This window comes from Melanerpes formicivorus, unplaced genomic scaffold (genome assembly GCF_026170545.1).
Source record: "Melanerpes formicivorus ecotype bairdi unplaced genomic scaffold, bMelFor1.0.p_v2 SCAF_5, whole genome shotgun sequence".
NCBI lineage: Eukaryota > Metazoa > Chordata > Aves > Piciformes > Picidae > Melanerpes > Melanerpes formicivorus.
Window position 1 is genome coordinate 15938167 of NW_027142357.1, and position 26069 is coordinate 15964235.

The 26069-nt window shown below is 38.4% G+C and overlaps 1 protein-coding gene across 7 annotated transcripts in view; it reads right to left on the bottom strand.

Moving 5' to 3' along the window:
- Positions 1–26069, bottom strand: part of NBEAL1 (neurobeachin like 1) — an 89502-nt gene that overhangs the window by 17543 nt on the left and 45890 nt on the right. For all 7 annotated transcript variants that reach the window (XM_068138403.1, XM_068138400.1, XM_068138402.1 and 4 more), the window contains 28 exons: positions 25881–25983; positions 25034–25190; positions 24291–24449; positions 23755–23914; positions 23371–23459; positions 21898–22476; positions 21190–21365; positions 20672–20825; positions 19319–19447; positions 18352–18657; positions 18100–18249; positions 17001–17158; positions 16186–16310; positions 15237–15363; positions 14693–14841; positions 13780–13913; positions 12766–12867; positions 11716–11811; positions 11474–11598; positions 9619–9759; positions 9398–9528; positions 8050–8159; positions 7389–7506; positions 6641–6738; positions 5177–5293; positions 4585–4674; positions 3423–3532; positions 2627–2799 (listed from right to left, as the gene is read on the bottom strand). In XM_068138403.1, the coding sequence (XP_067994504.1) occupies positions 2627–2799; positions 3423–3532; positions 4585–4674; positions 5177–5293; positions 6641–6738; positions 7389–7506; positions 8050–8159; positions 9398–9528; positions 9619–9759; positions 11474–11598; positions 11716–11811; positions 12766–12867; positions 13780–13913; positions 14693–14841; positions 15237–15363; positions 16186–16310; positions 17001–17158; positions 18100–18249; positions 18352–18657; positions 19319–19447; positions 20672–20825; positions 21190–21365; positions 21898–22476; positions 23371–23459; positions 23755–23914; positions 24291–24449; positions 25034–25190; positions 25881–25983 (4266 nt within the window). The remainder of the gene's footprint in view (positions 1–2626; positions 2800–3422; positions 3533–4584; positions 4675–5176; positions 5294–6640; positions 6739–7388; positions 7507–8049; positions 8160–9397; positions 9529–9618; positions 9760–11473; positions 11599–11715; positions 11812–12765; positions 12868–13779; positions 13914–14692; positions 14842–15236; positions 15364–16185; positions 16311–17000; positions 17159–18099; positions 18250–18351; positions 18658–19318; positions 19448–20671; positions 20826–21189; positions 21366–21897; positions 22477–23370; positions 23460–23754; positions 23915–24290; positions 24450–25033; positions 25191–25880; positions 25984–26069) is intronic.

The window sequence follows — 26069 nt, forward strand, 5'->3', positions numbered from 1 at the left end:
CACCCAGCCAGGATGAAGGGGTTGACAAAATATTCTATAAGCGACTGGAGGCTGTCTCAAGATCATCAGACCTTGTCCTTGTGGATGACTTTAACCTGCAAGACATCTGCTGGGAACTTAACTCAGCAGAGAGAAGGCAGCCAGAAGGTTCTTAGAGTGTATGGAGGACAGCTTCTTGATGCAGCTGTTAAGCAAGCCTACCAAGGGTCAGGGTCTGCTTGACCTGCTGTTCTCAAACAGAGAAGGGCTGGTGGGAGATGTGATGGTATGAGGCTGTCTAGGGTGCAGTGATCATGAGATAGTGAAGTTTTCAATATGCAGGGAAATAAGGAGGAGCAGTAACAGAACCCTCACTTTGGACTTCCAGAGGGCAGTCTTCAGCTTATTTAAGCAACTAATTTGGAGGTTACCCTGGGTAGCAGCCCTTAAGAAAAAAGGGGTCCAGGATGTTTGGACCTACTCTAAACAGGAGCTCTTTAAGGCACAGGAACAGGATGTGCCCATGAAGTGAAAGATGAGCCAGCGGGGAAGGTGACCAGCCTGGAGATGGGGGAGGGGGGGGAAGGTGACCAACAAGCAGCTCTTGAAGGAATTAAGGGGAAAAAAGAGGATGTATCGCCTTTGGAAAGGGGGGAGGCAACTCATGATATGTGTAAGGATGTTGTTAGGTCATGTAGGAGAAAAATTAAGGGAGGCAAAAGCCCAGTTAGAACTTAAGCTGGCCACTTCTGTGAAAGACAAAAAAAAAGCATTTTATAAATATATTAATGCTAAAAAGAGGGGCAAGAAGAACCTCCACTTTATTGGACCTGGAGGGGAACAATGTAACTAAAGATGAGGAAAAGGCTGATGTACTCAATACCTTCTTTGCCTCCATTTTCAACAGTAAGACAGGACTTCAGGATAATTGGCCTCCTGAACTGGTAGATGGGGTCAGGGAGCAGTATAATTCCCCTGAAATCCATGAGGAAGTAGTTAGGGACTTGCTGAGCCACTTGGATATTCACAAGCCTATAGGACCAGATGGGTTCCAGACTAGGGTGCTGAAAGAGCTGGTAGATGAGCTGGCCAAGCTGCTCTCTATCAATTTACCACCAGTCCTGGCTCACTGGAGAGGTCCCAGATGACTGGAAACTGGCCAATGTGATGCCCATCCACAAGAAAGGCCATACGGAGGAACCTGCAAACTACAGGCCTGTCAGCCTGACCTCAGTGCCAGGAAAGATTATGGAGCAGATCATCTTGGGGGCAATCACAGCACACCTGCAGGATAGCCAAGGGATCAGGCCCAGCCAACATGGATTTAGGAAGGGCAAGTCCTGCCTGACCAGCCTGATCTCCTTCTATGAGCTGGTGACCTGCCTGGTGGATGTGGGGAAGGCTGTGGATGTAGTCTACCTGGACTTCAGCAAGGCCTTTGACACTGTCCTCCACAGCAAACTCCTGGTCAAGCTGTCAGCTCGTGGCTTGGACAGGAGCACGCTGCACTGGGTTAGGAACTGGCTGCAGGGCTGAGCCCAGAAAGTATTGGTGAATGGTGCCACATCCAGCTGGAGGCCAGTCACTAGCGGTGTCCCCCAGGGATCAGTGCTGGGCCCCATCCTGTTCAATATCTTTATTGATGATCTAGATGAGGGGATTTAGTCAACCATTAGTAAGTTTGCAGATGACACCAAGTTGGGAGCAGGTGCTGATCTGTTAGAGGGTAGAAGGGCTCTGCAGAGGGGCCTTGACAGGATGGACAGATGGGCAGAGTCCAACACAATGGCATTTAACAAGTCCAAGTGCTGGGTGCTGCACTTTGGCCATGGCAACCCCATGCAGTGCTGCAGGCTGGGATCAGAGTGTCTGGAGAGCAGCCAAGCAGAAAGGGACCTGGGGGTACTGGTTGACAGCTGGCTGAACATGAGCCAGCAGTGTGCCCAGGTGGCCAAGAAGGCCAATAGCATTCTGGCCTGTATCAGGAACAGTGTGGCCAGCAGGAGCAGGGAAGTCATTGTGCCCCTGTACACTGCACTGGTTAGGCCACACCTTGAGTACTTTGAGTCCAGTTCTGGGCCCCTCAGTTTAGGAAAGATGTTGACTTGCTGGAACGTGTCCAGAGAAGGGCAAAGTTGGTGAGGGGTTTGGAACACAAGCCCTATGAGGAGAGGCTGAGGGAGCTGGGGTTGCTTGGCCTGGAGAAGAGGAGGCTCAGAGGAGACCTTATTGCTTTCTACAGCTACCTGAAAGGAGGCTGTAGAGAGGTAGGGGTTGGTCTCTTCTCCCAGGCAACCAGCACCAGAACAAGAGGACACAGTCTCAAGCTGCACCAGGGGAAGTTTAGGCTTGAGGTGAGGAGAAAGTTCTTCACAGAAAGAGTAATTTGCCATTTGAATGGGCTGCCCAGGGAGGTGGTGGAGTGGCTGTCCCTGGAGGTGTTCAAAAAGGGACTGGACGTGGCACTTGAAGCCATGGTTCAGTTAGTCATGAGGTGTTGGGTGATAGATTGGACTTGATGATCTCTGAGGTCTTTTCCAACCTTATTGATTCTATGAAGTCCACTGGCTATAGTTCTTTTTAAAATAACCAAACATCAAGTACAATAGATATAACCTTTCATTCAACAACATAAAGAGTTACTAACCCATGTGCCTGATGTGCTGTCCAATCAGCTTGCCTTTTGTAAGAGATGTCACTCTGATGCTGTTGTCCCAGTGTCCTCCACTAAAGAGCAATTTTGCATCATGGGATACTGCAAACAACTTAGAAGTGATGTTCAGCCCAGGTGCAAAAGGACCGCTCATGTTGCGTTGTGTTCTGTAGGCAAATGATGAGCAGTTAAGAGTAACCTTAGTTGACATCAATGTCTTTTGTATTTCCTACATTCTTCAAAATGAGTAAGAAGAGACTATACTTAATTTAAAAAGTTAAATTCATTGCTATCAGCAAGGGAAAACAAAATTTCACCTTAGATCTTGTCTATCTTTTATGCAATTTGATTCTGTATGGATAACTCATGTCCCTACTTAGTACTGTAACACTAAAAAAAAAAAAAGCAAAGGGAACCCAAAGAAACTAAACCACCACATATACCTGCACTACAGTGTAAGGAAGTATGAAGACAGCCCATCTCAGATTCCAAGATGAGTTTTTTATGGTTGAGTTTTATGATTTGAAAAAACAAACAAACCAACCAACCAACCAAAAAAAACCCAACACGTGAAGTAGCTCTAAGAATGAAGAGCCCTGAAATGCCACTTACATAATCCTTTATCAGAACAGTGCTACAGAGGAGAGGTAGTGTTACTGAAGTTCAGAAGATGCATTCTTAGGGGAAAGCTCAGACAATGCAAACAGCACAATCCACTGATTGTTGGACAAATGCTGTATTTTATTATGATAGATGCATTCATCTGCACCTCTCCTTGTCATTTGCTTACTTGGGATTTGTCACTGTTGTGTCTCTGATGAATGTAAAATAGTTGGAGATATTTTTGTCGTAAGGTAGCCATCCATGAGTTCCAATTATGCAGTTCAGACTTGCTGTTACCTAAAAAAGTTTGATAGAAAAAAATACATAAACTACAAGCATATTTTCTGCTTGCCTGTGATGGTAATGGAGTTGCAGAAAAGAGCTTTCCTGAGAACTAACCATAAGGGAGAAAAGCACACACACACACCTTACTCCCTGCAACTGTTTTGTTGATGAGTTAATCCACACGTGGCAAGTATTACCAAGGTAGGAGAGTGTATGTTCTAGACAGGTCAGAGAGGTTCAGGCAGAAAGAGAGAAGGAAAGAAACAAAAATCCCAAACAAAAAAATGCAGCAAATCAATCCCCTCAAATAATTCATTTAGTTGAAGTGATTCTCTTCTTTGAAATTGTAATCATTACTAGTTGACATCTTAACATAGGATTTTCACCAGATATTTAGAAAAAACACAATGGGACTTTTAGATGTGTCCAAATGACATAAGCACATACCACATGAAGCTAGGACAGTAAGTTTGACCTACAAAGTAGGAATGCTGAAAAATAATATTCTTTCCTGCATAAGATATGTCCTAGTGCACAGCCGCCAATACACAGACCTTATATACTGCTGTAAATACTTTCCTCTGTTCATCACTTGGCCATCTGCCACAGTACCAGCACCTCTCTTTGTCACTGTAAAAGTTCATTTCAGTGCAAGCCTTTGGAGTGTGTACACACCACATACAGTACAGTTTAATATATGGGTTGGAAAGTAATTACAAATCTAATGATAACATTAACAACTCAATTCTGTTATTTTAAAGCTGGTCTGCATTGCATTAGGAAATCAACTGCTGCCATAGAATGGGACTAAGTGGGAAACTTGCAATACACTTCACTACAACTTACACTCATGTCTCCTCATCTCTTAAACACCATTCAACAAATCAGCCAGGCTTCTCTACAGAAGACAAATACTTACCTTAGAGCTGACATTGATTATAGGCTAAAGAGATACATCTGAACAGGAACACTGAAGAACTGTTTCTATACAACCATTATGAAAAAAAAAAACAACAAACCAACCTGTCTGCAGTCTAAGAATAGTATTGACACATGCAACTCACCAAGATCTCTGGACTTCCCTGAGAAATAAAGGACCGTGACTGATTTCTGGGAACAACCGCTTTGACAATGGGCACACCATCACTGATTCCCTAAGAGAAAGGACATGGTTTTGGTCCCATTATATGAAAGAGCAAAAGGACAATCACCTGTAAAACATAAGGCCCAAAGCCTGTGGAATCAATGTCAGATGTGTACTCTAAGGCACAGGCACACGCATATTCAGTTGATGCAGGTATGCTTTGTCACAAAACAGAAATTAAACCCTAAATCTTTCCTGAATCCATGAGTTCAGCTGCTAAGTTCAGTGAGTCTCCAGATACTATTAGTGACATTTTTAGCCTTCTTGGTTTGGTGGCTAACTTAATAGTCAAACAAGACCCACACACAAGCAGCCATGGCATACAAATTTATGGGATTCAATCTCCATGAAGCTAACCAAAGAGACAGTTACTTTTATACACCTCACATTTTAAATTATTTTCTTTAAATAGGAAGCAAGTTTATTTTCATCTAGGTTATGACCTTTTGTTTCAACTACATTAGAAGTTTCAGACTGTATTTTAAACACTTCCAAGTAACATATCTATCTACCTCTATGAAGAATGACTTCAGTTCAGTGAGGTGCTGGAAGAGATTCAGAGTAGAGGTATCACTTTTTGTCAGTCTTTGCACTACTTCTTCTGCTGACAGCCTTTGTGGATGTGGCTCCTAGAAAACAGTATTTGAAAAAATATCAAAATGAGACAATAGTAGTGAAGGTAGTGAAGTAGTGAACGGTGCCACATCCAGCTGGAGGCCAGTCAACAGCGGTGTTCCACAGGGATCAGTGCTGGGCCCTGTCCTCTTCAACATATTCATCGATGATCTGGATGAAGGGGTAGAGTCAGTCATCAGCAAGTTTGCAGATGACACAAAGTTAGGAGCAGATGTTAGTCAGTTAGAGGGTAGAAAGGCTCTGCAGAGGGACCTCGACCGACTGGACAGATGGGCAGAGTCCAATGGGATGGCATTCAACAAGTCCAAGTGCCGAGTGCTGCACTTTGGCTATGGCAATCCCATGCAGAGCTATAGGCTGGGGTCGGAGCGGCTGGAGAGCTCCCAAACAGAGAGGGACCTGGGTGTGCTGATCGACAGCCACCTGAATATGAGCCAGCAGTGTGCCCAGGTGGCCAGGAGGGCCAATAGCATCCTGGCCTGCATTAGGAATAGTGTGGCCAGCAGGAGCAGGGAGGTCATAGTGCCCCTGTACTCTGCTTTGGTTAGGCTGCACCTTGAGTACTGTGTCCAGTTCTGGGCCCCTCAGTTTAAGAAGGACATCGAAACACTTGAGCGTGTCCAGAGAAGGGCAACAAGGCTGGTGAGAGGCCTTGAACACAAGCCCTATGAGGAGAGACTGAGGGAGCTGGGATTGTTTAGCCTGGAGAAGAGGAGGCTCAGGGGTGACCTCATTGCCCTCTACAACTACCTGAAGGGTGGTTGTAGCCAGGAAGGGGTTGGCCTCTTCTCCCAGGCAACCAGCACCAGAACAAGGGGACACAGTCTCAAGCTGCGCCAGGGGAGGTTTAGACTCGAGGTGAGGAGGAAATTCTTCACCGAGCGAGTCATTCGGCATTGGAACGGGTTGCCCAGGGAGGTGGTTGAGTCATCGACCCTGGTGGCGTTCAAGGGGAGATTGGACGTGGCACTTGGTGCCATGGTCTAGTCATGGGGTCTGTGTTGATAGGTTGGACTCGATGATCCTTGAGGTCCTTTCCAACCTAAGTGACACTGTGATACTGTAATATTATCCACCTAGTCAAGTCATATAAGATAATCAGAATCTCATTGGCAAATCCCTGAGAAAACAGACTCTTAAGCTCCTAATTTACCATCTTAAAGTAAATTAATTTATTTTGAAAACAGTATGCTAAATTTCCATCAGTGCAGCCTTTGCAAATGGTAAGGACTTTATCTTCCTAAAATTACAAACCATTATCTTTTCATTTTTTCAGAAGTCCTTTCTAACAGTTGAATTTAACCTCAAAGGTCTGATTGAGACAGAAGAAAGAGCATTACCTTTAACAGCTGACAAGGAGTTTGCCCAAAATTGTTTATCATCCCTTCTAAAGCTTTCCTTTCCTTCTCATCTGTTAAAGCATCCAAATCCACAGCTCCTGGATCACAAGCAGAATGATGAAGGGCAGAAAAAAGGACATATTCCAATGAATTATTGATAACTGGTGTGGTCAGTAAATGTTGAAAAAACCTAAAATTCTTGCAGCATTATCACTCTTCACCCCAGAAAAGCCTCCAAACAACATCTCCACAGAAACACAATCTGAAAACTCCATTCTGCATGTGGAATTTAAAGAGTAAATGCAAGAACTTGAAAGCTTTTGTGTTCTAAAATTAATTTAATATACTTCATATGCAGTTTCAATATTTGTTTTTAAACAACTTGCTTTGACTCCTAAACCAGAAGAAACCTCTTACCACAAGTACTTTTAAGCAAGCAAATGATAAACTAACAAAATCCCCCAAGAACTTTCAGAAACGATATACAAATGAACTTCCCTTTAAAACAACAACAAAAAACCACCAAAACTAAACCACAACTTTTTTTAAGTTCATAATGTCTGATCAAAGCATCAAATATTGTGGTTATTTAATTACAGATTACATATTATACTGCCACATTTCATCTATAATTTCATGGCCTTAATATATGCTTCTATATGGGATGGTGACAAATTCAATGTTTTCTGTGTAACACTCAAAGCTCACAAGTCTGATGACAATGACAAGAGAGCATACTGCTTTGTACCTTCATAAGTACAATAATAGAACACATTGAGTGCTTCCACTGCAGCTGGTCCCCTCTGCTTGTAGCCAAAAATTAAATCTATCCATTCATGAAGATGAGCAGAAACATACTCAGATTCCTAGGAAGAGAAGAATGTTCTTTGAAGAATAAGAAAAGTACTGTTGCCTTCTTGCAGTAGTTACTATTTTACATGAAAGATATTTAATTCCTGAACTAGGAGTATCCACAAACTAGGTACACAGCAATGGACAGGGCAGAAGCACAATAACATCCATGTGTTAAAGCAACTGTGAAGTAAGACATAGCACATTAGACTGCTGAAATTCAACTGTGCAAGGGAAGGTAAGCTGCTACTTCCCCAATACCATACAGAATAATTTACAAAAAGCAAGGGAAGCCTTATCACCTAACCCCATCTTATTCTGCATTTTATTTTTTAAGGCAACAAATTTCCAAAAGATTAGTATCTTCAGGCTCTTTCCTTCTTTATTTTTAGCATTCTATTGACATGCACAGTGCTTATAACTGGAACTTCTAATGGTACTTGTCATGTCAGATGTAACCACAACTGTAGTTCAAATGTAATCTCAGTATTTTACACAGTGAAATATGCATGTATATTGTCTTTATTATTACTTCATAAATATACACATCATCTTACCAGAGCCTTCCTGTGTTTATAAATGAAGTCTTCTGGGGAGTGGGCCCATTTAGGGAGAACAACATCATTTACCACCTCCTTGGATATTTGAAGCTGACCTAAGTTAAAACCTGGTGAATAATTTTGAGAATTTTAAGAGTTACTAAAAAATATTTCAAATATCTTGATTTCTAAATAAAGATGTAAAAGTATTCCTTTCTCAGTACAAAGGAAGGATATTGAAAAATTCTTAATGTAAATCTCCAATAACCCCCCACTGACACAGGAGGCCAATTTCTGCTATTACTGTTTAAAATGTTCAATATCACAGGATAAGAACTGTTGAAAGCATCTAAATGACTTCAAAGCTGAAGTCCCAACTTAAAAGCAGTGTGAATGTATTACACATCTCTCTACATACATATCTGCATTTGCTTTTTTTTTTTTTAACCAGGATTAAGAGTCCAAAACTTTTTAATGAGGTTATTTATAAGGATGAAGTTACTTACAGTTTTAAATGATTGTAGAATCAAGGCTTTCAAGAACTCTTAAATTCCCACCAGCTTGCATGAGAACAACTCTAAACACTCAAATGACTTCTGAAAGTGATTTGGCTGTTTCCAATTTTTGTAATTTATAACTCTAGCAGATTGCAGCTAGCAGACTAAACTAGCAGCAGCAAAAACATACAATTCCACTTTTCAATTACATAATAGGGAGATAAACAATTCCCTGTGGAATAAATGGCTACAACTCATTTCAGAATACAGAACACTGTCTTTTCCATTAGCCTTACATAGGGGTGAAACTGCTGCTGTTCTCTTGTTTTTCCTTCTTTTGATGGCTACTGAAAGCTAGCATGGCTCTACAATCAAGAGTCAAACACTGCACTGCAAGGCAACAGTAGGAAGCAGAAAAAAAGCTGTTTGCCTGTGGCAAATAGAAGACGTTTCCTGTTTGAATATGTCCAAACTCTTATTACTCAATGAACCCAGTAAAAAGAATACTAATTAATCTGTATTAACATTTGCTATTTAATCAGCATTAACTCTTGCTAACTTCTTCAAATATCCAAATGAACATCTCTGATATTTTACATCAGGTAAACAACACTATTTTTACCTAAGCCCACAGTTTGAATTTCAAACAAATTTTAACTTTTAAGTATTTAGGCTGTTCCTCACACAACTGGTGTGCTCATTTAATTGTAATGACGACTCCAAACTGTTTAAAGTAATGTCTACAAGTATACTGTAAAGGTAAAATAAGAAGCATTCCACCACATTCATAAATGGACGTAATAATTCTTTTCTGAAGAATACACAAACAGTTTTCTATATTCTCAAAATATTCTGAGCAGTCAATTTACCATTTTGATTCTCCAGGAACTCTGGAAAGTAGAAGAACTCTGGGATAAGTTCCTTGACATCATTGGGGTTGTCCATGAGAGCCTGCCAGGTGGCAGGAATAGAATGGAACTGCCTGTCAGCACAGTCAAATCTGTAGGTAAGAAAATTCCAGTTAGATTTTGATCATGTTCTCAGTAAAAGGACCAAAAATAAAGGTGCTGCTTATTTGCTCACTGCATACCTGCCACTTTGAAGTTCAATGTGTAGTGTTGTGAAAGGTTCCACCCGAATGAGGTAATGCATGACACCAGCAGCATTTGAGTAATGTGTCCCATAGTGAAATTTGTCAATTATCCCAAGGGGATCTTCAAAATTTTCATATCTAAAAAAACCCAAACCTTTATAAACACAACTGAGCACTAAAGCTCTAGAGATTATATTTATTGTAGACAAGGATTCAAAAGAAACAATCACAGCAATCCATAAGAAAAAAATATAGTAAGTCCCATTAAACACATGGAGTCTCATTCTGACTTAAAATTGCCTAAACAAAAGACTGCTGAAAGACAGGAATGTACACTGGATGATGTTGACTTGCTGGAATGAGTCCAGAGAAGGGCAACGAAGTTGGTGAGGGGTTTGGAACACAAGCCCTATGAGGAGAGGCTGAGGGAGCTGGGGTTGCTTAGCCTGGAGAGGAGGAGACTCAGGGGTGACCTTATTGCTCTCTACAACTACCTGAAGGGAAATTGTGGACAGGTGGATGTTGGTCTCTTCTCCTAGGCAGCCAGTACCAGAACAAGAGGACACAGTCTCAGGCTGCACCAGGGGAGGTTTAGGCTGGAGGTTAGGAAGAAGTTCTATACAGAGAGAGAGACTGCCCATTGGAATGGGCTGCCCGGGGAGGTGGTGGAGTCACCATCATAGGAGGTGTTCAGGAGAAGACTTGTTGGGGTGCTTGGTGCCATGGTTTAGTTGTTTAGGTGGGTTGGACGCGATGATCTTGAAGGTCTCTTCCAACCTGGTTTATTATCCTATTTATTCTATTCTAAGCCTTTGAATGCCTGTTCTTATGCTCTTCCCTAGGCATTTGTTATCAGATGTCAGAAGCAAGATAGGTATGAGTTAGTGTGACTATATACAACACACAAAATATCCCACACCACTGAGCTGAATATTCATTATTGAAAGAACTTATTCAAGTTTCCTGCAAGACATAAAACAGATATATATATATAAAAAAATAACAGGGAGTGTGTGTGTGACTGTGTCAGGATGCAGAAGAGAGATTTTATTTAACACTTATGCCCATTTCCTTTTCTCCTGGCAAAAATCACTCTGCAGTACCACATCACCCTCTGACACATTCCTCAGTGTCACAAGACCAGTAAGAGGAAGTATAGTCCGACATACTTCTAGAGAACAAATTTCATTATAGTCAGGGACAGAACCTAATAATTCAAACAAAATTGTCCATGTTCCAAATTCTTAGAAAAAAAGCTGGTTTTGGAAGATGCCTGACAAGTGCAATCTCATATTACTGCACACTCACTTTCCTTGTGAGCAAAAAACCGGGAAGGATCATGACAACAATACATTTGTGTATGTGCTTCTCGTTCCTATCTGAGGAAGAGCTGCTTGAAGATGCTGAGTTATATTTTATTTCAAAAGATGATAATCTGTGCTTTTTAAAAATGAGTAGGCAACAGATTTAGGATAAATGCTACCTCTCAACACAGGCAGCTTAAAACACTGGTATGATTTCACATTCCTTATCTTGAAGCAGACATGAGACAGTATGCCTCTTCAAGCTGCTGGGCCATTAAATTAAGTCTTTCGACAGCCTTTCCGTTTTTTTATCTCTACATCTGAGAAACAACTGAAAATTTACAACAGTAGGTTTGTCCTTCCAGTGGCATATAAAGAAACTCATCTGAATGCCGCAAGAATAATAAATCAACAACCTTTGCAAATGCATCTGTGATGTTATAAAACTAGCTTTTAAGCACTTCACCCTTACAACTTTATTTTTAAAATGTTATTAGCCTGGAGGCTCAAAAAGATAGAGACATATAATTTGGCGTTCAAATACATACTTCTCTTTCACAGCCTTCGCATTCTTTTCATTTACCACTCCTATGGGTTTGGAGAGATCCCTAAAGACTGCAGGATTATTCAGGTCCAGCTCTTCTGAAGTATAATCTTGCAAAATCCAGGGAAACTACAGAAAAAGGATTAGGGAAAAAAAAAAAGTCCAAGATGAAATTTAAACGAAAACTCCATCTTTCAGAATAGAAAAAAATATTTCAATTTGGCAAAAAATTGATTTTTTCATTACCACAGGATACTGAGCAAGGTCATTGTAAGATCGTCCTGCCATTGTGTTCAGCTGAATAAGGTAGTCAAAATTGGATATTTCTCTATTCACCCATTTCTGAAGGGAGAGAAGAAAAAAAAGAAAATAGGAGAGCACATGGAAGTCACTATGTCAAAGATAACACCAGTGTCAGTATTTATCTGCTAAAGAATAGCATTGGAAAGTGAAAGGCATAGGACTAAGAATGATATGAAGGCCAAATATAATTTCTGCCAAGAAGTTTATTTTCCCTTTGATTCAATGACTGTGCTGCCTATACTTCAATGAAATCACGTCCCTGATTGATCTCAGTACTCTTTTAAATACAGACTATCAGCCTCAGAAGAAAGAAGGAGAAGAAAACCAGAAACAAGAGAAACACAAAGAAGGCAGATAAACAGGTACTGAGGAAAAGGGACCATAGCTTCAAAATCCATTAGAGTTCTAAGGCAAAAACTTCTTGAGTTCTTGCAGGGACTCAAATAACACTGTCCTTGGGCCTTTGCTCCACTATTGTATTTTTAAACCAAAGAACAGACCCAGCTGCGCTCAGAAAAATCTACCTATAGTGTGATGGACACTTTCCATTATAGGTGCTACTTTCTCCTTGTAAATACACAACATGACACCTTTTATCATTAGGGAAACAAATAAAAACTGAAGTAATTCCAATATATTTAAAAGTAATTTGTAAATCTTCCTCCCTCAAAGAAAACAGTAATTGTGGCTTAAAGAAATGAAAGACAAAAACACATTTACTACCTTTAAAAATGTACCCATGTGTAGTTATACAAACATTTTGACATTATGCTTTTATATCAGTATTAATTCTCTTAAGACCATATTTCCTGCCTAATTTTCACATAGTTTTTTGTTGAAAGCCCCACCATGCAAAGGTAGTGGGGAAAATTATTTGCACATGCAGTAAAAGAAGTTCCAAAATGGTGCACTCAAGGTCATGGACTGAAAACAAAAGCGACCCTGATATATGTTTTCTATTCTTGTTGGGCCATTTATACTGAAGTCTCATACCTGCATCAAACCTGAAGCTTTAAAAAGTTCCTGTGGAGATCTGGTTCCAGATATATTTGGAGAACACAGTGAGAGTATTCGACTATATACTTTGTTTCGTACCTGGTAGAAAACAGAATTAATAAAAAAAAATTATTCTGCAGACTGAAGCTGAGAGACAAAACTTCTCTGCTAATTAGAACGTGAAATAAATGGAACAGTTACACTCTTAAACACTTCTGTCTCTTGCTGCAATAAATCATGTGGATGGATGTGACATCCTTGAGTTACAGAATACAAAGGCAATGTTATGAAGTTTTGTTGGGGCTATTTTGTGTACATGGATCCTACACAGAAAATCATTGTTGCCAAAAAAGATTTCTAGGGAATACTGCTGCTGTTCAAATAAAGTTATACTAATGTCTTCCTCACAGAACTACTGCAAAGATTTATTTACTTTTAAAAAACAAAAAATCCCAAACAAACCACTAAAACAAATCACACATTTCAGAGGAGTTATTCATACACTAACCTACTAATATGTAACTCACCCTAGGTTCTGATATTTATCTTAGTCCCACATACAAAGGATCACTTACATTATCCAGAGAGGGAAGGAGAAAAGTTTCACTAATCCTAAAGCATAGACTATAGAAATAGCAATGGTTTCCAATTTTGAGATAAAATAGAAAGTCTCCTTTGGGTTTCTAACTAATTTGCTCAGCATATTTTAAAATATATGTGGCTTCAAGCTATTTAGATTAGTACTGATGTAATTTTAGTTGAATAATTGTTCTATATAACAGCACAGAGAGACAGGAAAAAGAATCTTGATTTACCCATCTTTTCACAATTAATCAGTTTCTAGATGCCAGACTGAGGTTTCCACAGACTGCAGACCAGTTTCCATAATAGATATATCCAGCTAATGTGTTGCTACTAGTGTTATAGTATTACAAAAGACACCAGACTCCCATTAATGAACTTGACACCTGTGCTAAGTATGTAAATCAAGGACATATGGCAAATCCGTACCTCCTTATTGAAGTTGAGGAAGTAATTGGTTTGATCTGTAAGGAAGATTTCCAAAGCTGACCTCCTCAGGTTGTACCGACGCAAATGTATCTCTCGAATTTGGGAAAGGTGCCATTTGAAATCAAAACCTACCCCTAGGAAGACCACTTTGATTATTGACTTAAACTATATAAAAAATTTCTCATAACGTTATTTTCAATCATCACAGAGTTATTCTTAGAAAAGGTAAATGTTATATATGGTTTGATTAACCATTTTTCTAGGAAAATATTATAGACTTCAGTTATTTTTCTGCTGAAATAGAGGCAGCAGGAAATAACTGATGGAGTGTAGAATTTGGTTTTGCTTTCTGATCAAAGACACATTACAAATGTATTCTGTGAACAAATACATAAACCAAAGCCATTGTCTTTCTCAAACAGGCTCAGATACACTAGTTTTGAAAATGTTACCATTATTTGCAAAACAATTCACTGTTCTCTTATTCAACCATATCTATTCTAGTAAAGTTCCCTGAACTAATAGAGATGACTATCAATTATATGTGACTACTTTTTACTCATTACTTACTACTGTTTTGTAATCAATGTATAGGGGAAACTTTTTTTCAGGGAGAACAAGGAGGTGCCATTTAAGTAGCAAGTTAGAGAGAATGCCTTTTTACACTCCAGAAATAAAAAAAACCCAACAAACAAAAAGCCAAACTACATTAAGCTATACTAAGAATCAGTGTAACAGCTCAGCAAGTATAGTTCCAGATTCTGTATTCTGAAGGGATCCATCGGCCACAGACACCAAGCAGAGTATTAAGTACAAATCCACAACTTGCCTCTCCACAATTAGCTTGACCAAACTCTGTCTACTAAAAAGAGAATGCTGAACTACACTGAAAAGAGATACTGATCATGCTCACCTTCCTCTTTTTCAGTGCTACTGTCAAAGAAATAGATGTGCTGTGTAGTGATCTCCAGCCTGCCAGGTATCACATCAATTATTGTAATGAGTTCACAATCTTCAGACATTATTAGCTTTTCTTTCTGACTTTGCTCATCTTTCTCATCCCTACAGAAACAGTATCAGGTGTTACAGGGTTGACTTAGGTACTTGGTAAGAGTACAGTGAAGAAAAGAATCAAATTTGGCTACATTTCAGTAGTATAGACACATGTGGATTCACTCGCATCACATGTCCAGCTATTTGAGTGAGGCATTTACTATGTTCCCACTGCCCCATATCAGCTCCCCTCCAAGCGACATGAAGGAAGCACAGCAAGATTTCTCTCTGGAATGCTCTTGAACACAGGGAGCTCTGTATCAGATTAATGCAAATCAAGTAAAGATATATGCTATGCAACTGATGGTAAAGGGGATGGCCCCTGGTGTCTATGGACAAGCACTAGTTTCAGTCTTTACAGGGCTGACTGCCACTTGAGAATTATTTTACTCTGCTGTACTTACAAATTTGAACTGGCTGTTATGTCTTCTTCTGGCAGTTCAAGAACATCATCTTCCAAGTCACTTACTTTCACCTGCTTCACCACCTCCAGAAGTAGGGACTCACTAGAAGGCTGTGTCTGGTACACACCTATCACAAATAAATAACCAATAGAATCAGCTCTGAAATTATTTTGCTACAACCCTTTTGGAAATCTAAACTACTGAGTGCATATTTTACTGCTGAATCACAGTTTTAACTGACTAAGAAGCAATCAGACTTCTTAAATACTTTTTGGGGCAGGCAGGACACTAAAATTACTTCCTGAAATACATATATTTTAGATCATAACAATATAAAGGGACAAACATGCCACAAAATTTTACACTGAATTCTCATGAGGACATTGCCAATAAAATATTTTACAGTGTTCTGCCTCACATTGTTAAAATGTGCAGATTTCATGGAAATACAATACATTTGGGTTTTGCTTACTTCTGTTTACAAGAGGTTGTGGTGGTGGTGTTGTTTTGGTGTGGGTTTTGGGGGGATTTTTTTGGAGTCTTGATATACCTAACTTAACAGTTTATATTACTAATTCAGCTCTTGGGCCCACTTTTAAAAAAGAGCACTTCATATGTACACATTTCAATCATGAGGTCTAAAAGTTTTCAAACAAATGTCTGCTTACTCTGATCTCTCTGTTTCCTTTCCATGAAAAAATAATCATATGCAAGGAAACTATGTGAGTGCTTATTTCAATGAAAGCAGAAATTAATTCTACTCAGTCAGAAAATGATGTCTGAAGTCAAAGATTCACTCTTATGTTACACATTTTACTATAGAGGAAATACAGGAAATTCAAGATTTAAGTGTCTACCATACACTGATGCTTAAACATGAAGACTAATGTGGCATCTTTATTCAGCAATGACAGAAGAATCCCAAGTCAAATAGCAAATACAACTTTACCTAAATTATCTCTCTGGTCACTAGCATCTTGATGAGAGTTGAAGTTGTAATTCTGCACTAGTTTTAGTCTCATACGTGAAAAATTTTCCACATTTGAAAGTTTCCAGTGAACAGGATGCTGCGTCCTAGGAAAACAAGAATATTCATAAAAACAGTTAAAAGAAGGAGACGACCTATGTGAATGAACTGATTATGGAAGACTGCGTGTTTAGAAAACTATTGGTCAGCCACTTGTACGTTGCAAAACACAAAAGCAATAAACTGCATTTAGTGTTATATTTCATACAGCAGCTCTCATCATCCTAAAGCACTTTGAAAACAGTATTGATTTTCTACTGAAATACTTCAAATTGTTTACACTTCCAGTTAATGACAATTAGAAAACTAAAATAAATAATTACCCAGAAGTTCCCCAAAAGCTAAGACAGGCAAAATGTATTCCTTTAAACTGAACTTAGCTTCATAATACAAACTGAGTTTTTATGTAATGAGTCTATTTTTTTTCTTTTCTGGTAGAACCACTGACCTGTAAGATATCTCAAAGTTTTTGTAGTTGCTTTATTGATAGCTAATTTGTATTTGTGAAGAATTTTTTGGGGGAAAGAACATTCAGATAACCATCTCAGCATTACATATCAGACTTTGGATTTTCATGTAGAGTAATTAAATGCAGAAAACATTATAAAAGATACATTAAATATTAACTTCACATCTCAAGAATGGTTATAGGAGTCAATTTGATGAAGTTCTAGCTATGGTAAACTGTTAGACGTGAACAAATTCCTTCTTCACATTATATACAGTTTAACTCTTACATTTCAGACCAAGGACCACGTTCACAGAGCAAGTAAAGCTGGGCTGCTCTCCATTGTCTCAGAGTAGCTGCGTGTTGACTATTAAGTTGCTTTAGCATACTGTTGTAACGCAGATTTTCCTGTCGAGCCTTTCTGCTAAATGGTTCCACAAACTGCTCCTGAAAGATCATTAAAAATAAAACTAGCACTGAAATAAGTCTCATTTTTGAAAACACAGTTTTGTGGCTTGCAAGAATTCTCATAAATTAAGAAGAAACAAAAACACTTAGCAGAAAAAATGTCTGAAAATTTAAGGTAATGTTTGAGAGAAATTTCAGACAGAAATTTCCTGGAAGAAATGGCACCAAACTTCAACTTAAAGATATGAAGAAAGTATTGTCAGTGCTGAACCAAGGCAATTTTTCATCATTAAAAAGTGGACAGTATTGGAAATCATATTATAATAGGTAAGATTTTTTTTAATTCTAGTACTCTAGAAGGTGACTCGCATTGAGCTGTTCCCCAAGCTACTTGAGTAAAAAAGACTACAAGAATCCTTATTAAAAAGGGATAAAGAAAATAAGAGAAATAAAATTGTGCTCTATTTGCTATAAATACTTAAACTGAGGCTGAAACTTACACAGAAAGTTCAGTTCAGAAACAATTCTTCCCCATGTTAAATGGGAATTATGAACGGTTTCAAATGTTTTCACTGTTTTGAAGTATGGTTAAAAAACCAAAAATTAAAAAAAAAAAAAAAAAAATAAAAAATGTCACTGGCTCATCTCATAATGGATGATGTCTTAATAATTCAAAACACACAGAGTAAAAGAACATGCAGCTTATAGGTGAACATAATTCTAGGTTGCTATATTACGAGGAATGCCTACAGCCCAGAAATGACTCTCCTTACAAATAAGACTCTAAAATAGAAAGGCCAAAACTAAAAGTCATATCAATAATTTACACAGTCACACTGCTCATAAAATCTTAAAACACTCAGTTATCTACCCGGCAATCACTTGGCGCAGGTTTTATCCTGGAATTCAGTTTCCCCATCTTGTAGAAGGCAACTCCTGAGATAGTACTAAGAGAAACTAGCACTCGATCCAAACCTTACCTGGAATTTTAGCTTACTTTCTCCTCTCTCCCGGTCTCGCATGTGCATATTCACCATAAACGCTTCATAACAATCCTTCCAATAAAGTGCCATCTTCTCATTGTCATGTCTGAATGAATTCTCTTCATACTGCTTCATATTTGGGATAATCTAGTTCCACCACAACAGAAAGCACAATGGAATTTCAGAATTTATTGCTCTGCTTTCATGGTTAAAAAGAGGGAAATCAATACAAAAGAATCTACTACTTACATATTTGCCAATATAAACCTGCCACTCATCAGAGCTGCAGTATTCTTGAAAGTCCTCAAAGAAAGATGGGCTACCATTGGTAGGAGGCAGTGAAGGGAGATGCAGGTTCATGAAAAGAAGTTCATAAATCTTGGATACCAATGTCCGAACAAGGGGAATCAGAAATGAGTAAGTTTCTGTTTTCTCTTCAATTGATCTACTCAAGATACTTTCCAGCTTCCCTAAGAGGTAGCATGCTTCAGACTGACTCTCAATCACTTTGGTCTGAAGGAGTGTGTTTAGTTTGGCTGCTGCCATGGCACAGACCTAGACAGACAAACAACAAAAAATTAAATCAATCCTTAAAATCTTATTTTGTGACCTATCTTTTCAGCACAGAAGCATGTCCATATTCTACCTGCATCCCAGGTAACCTGAAGGCACATGTGCCAAATATAGGCACTGATCATGACGAAACCTGAGTCAGCTGCAACCCCCAATATCACATAGCTGCATTAAGACAATGCCGTACCTAAACTACAAACCCTGGCTTTACTGAAGGGCTCATATTCCAGATACAGCTCTATTAACTTTCTTTGAAATGTTGATCCGGCAGAACAGTCCAGGCTTATGTGCAATTAATGGATGTAAATCTGAGCTCATTCTATAGTATGTATTTCTACCATAGAATGCATTCACACTAATAAATGCATTCTATGGTAGAAATAAAAAGTCACGACCAGAAGCACTATCTTATTGCCACTAGTGCCTATATAGTCCTGCCTTCAAACAGCTTGCTCTCTAAATCTTCCTCATTCTCAGGAGCTGCACATTGACAGAACTGTAGAGTAAGTTTGGAAGCCTTAAGAACCATTTAAACATCTTCTCTGTAGGAGGATGGACTACAACCAATGTTTCCCCTATAAACAACAGTTACATCAAATATGCACTTAAAACACAGAGCCTCTTGCAGGAATTTGCAACAAACCTGTAAGTTATCTTGTGCGATGAATCCAAGGAGCACCTGGACTTGCACCTGTGAAAGTCTGACTGCTTCTAGGCCAACAGAGTACCACACTGACAGGCTGTCCATGAGGGTTACTAGTTCTTCCAAGAGCTATTGTAAAACCAGAAGATTTGCATAAAATAATCACACGGCAAACGGCACAATTCACTACCCAGACACGTTTACTTAAAGCCAATATACTTGTATAGATTCCCCAATAAATTACTGAAATGAAAACCCATTCTTTTGTTAAGCTCCACAATTACAGCAAACTGAAAGCTGTCCTGCTTCAAATATTGAAGTGGTTAAAACTCTCCTCAGGCATAGTGGAGGATAATTTATGGGAGTACTGTTATTTTTAATTCAGAGCTGGTAATAAGCACAGCTCTCATCGCTCCAAAGTTCAGATCCCATTTATCAGATTTCACAAAGCTAGTTTGCAACAGAAGGCAAAGGTTTCTACCAATAGGACACTTTAAAAACAAAAAAACTAAAAGCTTCCAGATTATCTATGTTTACTTATAACCAGGCATTCTGAAGAACAACTTAATTACTGTGTTGATGACTCTTAACATCATGCCTATTTTTCAAAAGCAGTAGTCTTTAGAAACATGATTTTTAAAGTATTTATCATGATATAGTGATGGTTTCCATATAACACCTATCCCCTTTAGCCTTGAAAAATGGAAAAGTAACGACAATTCAGATAGTGAAGGAAGGAAGACCACTGCCAGAAACTGTACAAATGTTGAGGCAAACTATTGGTGTCTATGATACAGACGCCAAAAAAACAGATCCTGATGACAGAAAGCTTCTTTACCCTACTACTTACTATGTTTGCTAGTAATTTTCTTCCTCAGAACTTGTTTCTTACTCTGATGTACAAAACAGAGCTATTTGCATATGTATGCACAAAATCATGTCTGAGCTCCAATATTGGTCAAAGCCCAGAGGTGACATTTTGCAGCTTGCAACGGAGAGCAGAGTTTTGGCTGATCTTTTATTCAGGACACATGTGATGAGTCACACATACTGATAAATTGTGCAAAATCTGCTTAAGCTACAACTGACATAATTTCATTAACTCCTACATTATCTGAATATTTACCAGTCTGAAGAGACCTGGATTTTCAATAAAGAACACCACTTACAGGCCTATTTAATTTGCAAAATTAACTATATTGCCTGTATTAGGTATCATTAAAGGGCAATCTAATCCACTCCATCATAAAACCTTACTTTGTAATATTTATAGTTTAAATGGGATGACACCCGATAACTTTTTTATTGTAATTTCAGCCCACATACAGTGCTTCCATCACATAGCTACTATACCTTTTCTGTCCACAAATTTGAATTAACTAGTCCTTCTGCCTGCAGGAAGTCTTGTACAATTAGCAGGAGCCTGAAGGCATTTTCAGCATGTGTAGGGAGAGCTTTTGAATCTCTGTTATCAGTGACTGACCATTCTAACATCTTCTCCAGTAAGCTGCAAGCAAAACAAAATCCCAAAGTAATTATTACATGTTCTAAGAGTAAGTGGCTTTAAAAAAAATCCAATTAAGTATTTAATTGAATCTTAGTCTGTAATGACATAACTGCTGTCCTCTCCATCAGCCAGTGAGGTAAGAGAGATTGAGAAGCTCATGAAATCAGTGATATAGTTTCAAAACCTCATGGCCGCGACACTAAAATAGGTAGCAGAATGTACTTCTGACTGTATGTGAAGAGAGAACAAAGAAACATACACCTTGCTGAGAAACATTCACCCCTTCCCATTAGTGAATGCCCTTTACTTCCTCAGTTTTTCCTCAAATGAGATCAAAAGACCCATTCTTGAACTGTACACTCACTTGAGTTTTATTTCATCAGATGGTCGCAGCAATTCATTTGATATCCCCAATTTGGTCAGTGCAGAAAATACCTGTCCTCTCTCAATCCAAGCAGCATCATCAGATTTTTCAATGCCTTTCCACATTATACACAGTAGGATGTCTGTAAGTAACTGTATGAGTTCATTATCGCCCCCCTACAAAGTAAGAGAAATATTTACAACCCTTCTGGTCTATAAAACCTTCAAAATGTTTCTCATTCATTACAGTCCTTATGCTTGCATGTTTCAGCATTTTTTGTAAGCCTGCAGTCTAAAGTCCAATTGCTAAATACAGGAAAATGCAAATGTAAGAGCCTGTGGCTTGCTTGTATATTGTAACACATACTGACTTGACATCATTATTTCAACGCACCCTGTAGCTACCCTGGATTTTTTCACAGCAAGTCTGCTCTATGCTACCTCTGGAAGATAAAGGATATTGAAATATGGAAAAGAGGGGTGAAGTTTGTCATTTTTTTCTTTGTATGTTTGTGATGGCTTGGGAGGTTTTTAACATCAAAGCTATTCCAACTAGACACATTATAAAAGGAAGTACTCCTGCTTCTATAAATCAGTTGGAAGATGGAAGGAGTTAAAAAAAAACCCACAACAATAATTATCCATCAGATATTAAAAAAGGATTGCAGACATCGGTGGAAATTAACTACAAAGGGAGTGAATCACTTACTCCTTGAGCTTCAAATAAAGACAGATCAGCAGTGAGGCCATAATTTATAATATCCAGCTCTTTGTCAGGCTGCCCAGAAAATGGTTTTGTGGTCTCTATTGGTGATGGTGTGCTGGGCTGGCTATCTGTCATCTGATTCACGGTATCAGCCAATTCATAAGAGTCAACGCTAGACAGATCTAAACTCAAATGTGAAGGATTACTGTGCCACAATTCTTCTCGGTCCTCCGATCTAAAAGACATCTCTGCTGCGGATGCATCTTCCAGTGGCATGACAGAGAAATGAGTGGGTATATCCAGTGACTGGTTGTCTTCTAAACTCCACTGATCAAACAGACCATTAACAGATGGAAAGCTGCCAGTTTTGTCTCCCTCTGTCTTATTGGGTTGATGTTTCTGAAGGTCTTCAGCAGGAAGCTTTTTTTCCTCTTCCCTTGAGGAATCAGCCCTGTTCTCTTTAAAGCTAATCAGGACCTCTGAGTTTTCTTTCAGGAACAGTCTAACCAAAGTGTCCTGCCAGCCCAGCTGCTGAGAAATCTGTTGTGCTGCATCCAACTGGGAATGCAAAAGGTGCAAAACCTAAGGAGAGAAGATAATGCCATACTTATACATTAATTTCAGCTTGTAAGTGTATTCATTCTACTTTTTCAATTAGACATTTTACAGTCTTACGGCTTTTACGCCTTTCTTTTTTTAACCTCACAGATGAGTCATAATCAATTAAGAAAAAGCAAACAAAATTTTATTTTTATGAGAAATATATATTTAAGGGAAAAGAAATAATCATAATTCTCAGGACTGGGGAAGAAAATAAATTATCAAAACAAGTCTTCACATTTAATCCACTCTGCACCAATTCCTGAGAAAGTCAGTTATTACAACAAATAATCCTACACAGCCACTGGACTACATAAACCCCAAAATCTAGAACAGAAAATATGCTTGGTTAGGAACTATAAAATAGCTAAAATTAAGAAAAGTGCAGTATTAACAATTTGCCAATAGCATACATTACCATTTCACTTTTGTGACTTTGAGAAGTCTTAATAGATAATATAGACCCCCATTCAGTACTACTAATTCCAGTGATATAAGCCAGAGAAAGCTCAGTTCAGGAAAAGTCACTATTTGTTCCTCTCTTCCCTGCATCCACAGCCACTATTTTGAACTATAATAGGTTCTCATAAATTAACATTATTAAGATTACAAACAGGACTTTGATCACAGTCTTAAGCACTCGTTGAGGAAACAGTATTTCAAGAAGCCAACTATCTCTAACCTGCAGAAAACATAAATTATTTGAGAATCATGAGAGAGACTTTGCTTTTTAAAAGGACTTGAATACACAACATTCATCATTCACACATGAACATAATTTTTAATTTAAATCATTGCCAAATAAAGTAACAGATAATTAAGATATCACATCTTATGGGCTTACAGGACAGTATTCCAGATTTAAAGATAACTAACCTTTCTACAGATAACCACCCTCATGTTTACATCTGATCTATGAGCCAGATGCACTACAGCTAGAAGATCTTTAAAATTCACAGCAGGATCTGTAGGAGAGAAAGAAAAAATAAAACACAACTGAAATCATGCAGGAGAATGTAAGAGTTAAATAACAAAATTGCTTCAGAGTTCAGCTCTACACTCAGGGGTAATAAAGGAAACAGGCTTCTGGGAGCTAAGAAAATGCTACCTGAGACTCATGAAAACTTTGGATAAAATCGTTTCATAACAGCTCTGGCTCAAACAAACAAAACTGAACACCACCAAAACAAACAAAAACCCCTACATTTTTCTCTGAGTAGCAGCAGGTTACTAATGGTAGACACAATACTTGCCAATTACCTGCATACAGAACTTGGTTAAGCAGGTTTTTAATAAGAGAAACAGGAACTGGTGATTCATTCAAAAGGAGCCCCAGTCCAGAATATCCCACTTCTCTGAGTCTCATGCGGTGCTTACTACGTTCATAAACTTTAGTACATTTCAGCATCTCTTCCAGGATCTGCAGAAAAAAAAAGTACACACATGCAAAACAAACACAAAGGAGGACTCAGATTCCTTGAGCTTCATTGTGCGTGATATACCATGCTGGTCCACTTTTACAAAGTTTCCTTTGTAAGCTAACTCAAACAACACAGACCATGGACCCTTTTTTTTCAAAAATAAAGATCCAAATACTTGAAGAGAATGCTAATTTCCCTGTGGACATGGCAGCTGACAATGAAATTTATCTAACAGAGGAGAGAACAAAAAATTGAAACTCGAATGATTCGGTCTCACCAATTGCATCCACCTCTGCAGAACACTGTGCAGAACACTGGAAAATACAAATCTGTGTTCAACTGCTTGATTTAAGAACATATAATATAATTAATTACCTTAAACACGAGTTCTCTAAGCCTGTCAGAGTATCTTTGATGCAATAACAGAGCATAAAGAATATCAGCATTCCCTGGTTCAAAAAGCAGTAAGAAAAGCTGGTCTGGGGTTGGGCTGGAATGAAGCAGGCTGAAGAGAACATCCAGAATTCCACAGAGCTACAAAATTAAGACAACTACATTAATTCACAGTTCACTCAGAATTCATGATCTGTTTGGGAAAGATTTTGTTGACTTTTAAGTTTTGCCCTATATTGAGAAGACATTGTGTCTGCTCAGTATTATTCTATCTAAAGTGGTATCTTTTTGGATACATTTTTGTCTATATAGAACATAATATTAAACTATAATTAGAGCTACAAACCAAGTTCAAGTTCTGTTGTTGTCTAACAAAATAGAAACTACATCATTACAACTTCTAATCAGTTGAAGTCCAATTAATTTGGAGGTTTGTAAACAAAAAGAACTTTTATGGCAGTATTATACACTGTGTGCTTTCTGCCCTCCTCAGGGGAAAAAATGTAATTGGTAAAAGTATGGCCACCTGCAGAACACTGCCAAGTTATAAGTGTGCTTCTACATGCCTCACTACAAATAAACTGAATGACACATGAAGTGACACTCTGCTTGTGGTCTTTTTTGTACACCTCCTCTTCTAAGCACACAAGACAAAATTTCTGAACATCAAGAAGCAAATCAAAACAAGTACAGTTTAAGCTATTCATTTATGCTATATTTGATACCTGCTCCTCTTCACTGGTAGCAGCTATGTATCCAATAATGCTCTGTATTTCTTCATGCGTTCCACCTTTGCTCAAGAAATATTTGATCAGTCCATAGAGGGATGTTCGTATTGTCCTCAGGTCATCAGGAGCCAAATCACTGTCTTTACAGCCACTTCTATAAACCAACAGACAGGAAAAACAACCTAAGAAGTTCTTCAACTCATTAACAGCAATTTGTGCTAGTTTTGTAATTTCTTCCCTACCAGGTTTCACTACACAAGGTTTTACTGATGCAAGGCAATAAGCAGTAGTAGCTCAGACTTAGCGGGTCTGTAAAAGCCTTGAAATGTAGACTTGGACTGAGCTGGATACAGATCAGCATTTCAGGTTACCCCCTCCCACCCTCCAAAGGAAAGAGTAAGGTCTCTAGGGAATTTTCCTCAATGACATAACTATGTTCACAAGCAGATATAAATAACCAAGAAGGAAAGCTAAAATTATTTTAAAAGTCCTATTTAAAATTTTACAAGGCTATTTAAGAACGCAAAATGCTAAACACCTTCTCTTTCCATAATACTAGTGATCTATGACTTAAGTTTTCATTGTTGATAGCCAGTCCTTCAACTTTGTAGTTCTGTTGACTTTGTCATGCATTTCCAGTATCATTGACACAAATTTATATAGCTCTATCACAAAAATTAAGGAAAAGTAGAAAGTAAAATAGAAAAAAAAGTAATTTTGAAAATTACATCAACTACCAAAAGCTAACCTGCAGTTTCATTTATTCTCAACAGGAAGATAGTGAAAAAAACCCAACAGTCACCTTCAATAAATGAGGAGGAGTTAGACGAGATAGAATTCATACCCATAGTAAATCCTGAGTGTGTCTAGAAGAAACTGTACACCATATTTCTTTCTGAAGAGTCTTCTGCTGTCTTTGATGATTGTAGAAAGATATTGTATATGCCCTAGAAAACAAAATTATCTGTTAGAACCTTGATAGAGACTAATATCAAGTGGAAAAGTTCTCTGTCTTTGCATAGTTGCCCAAGTC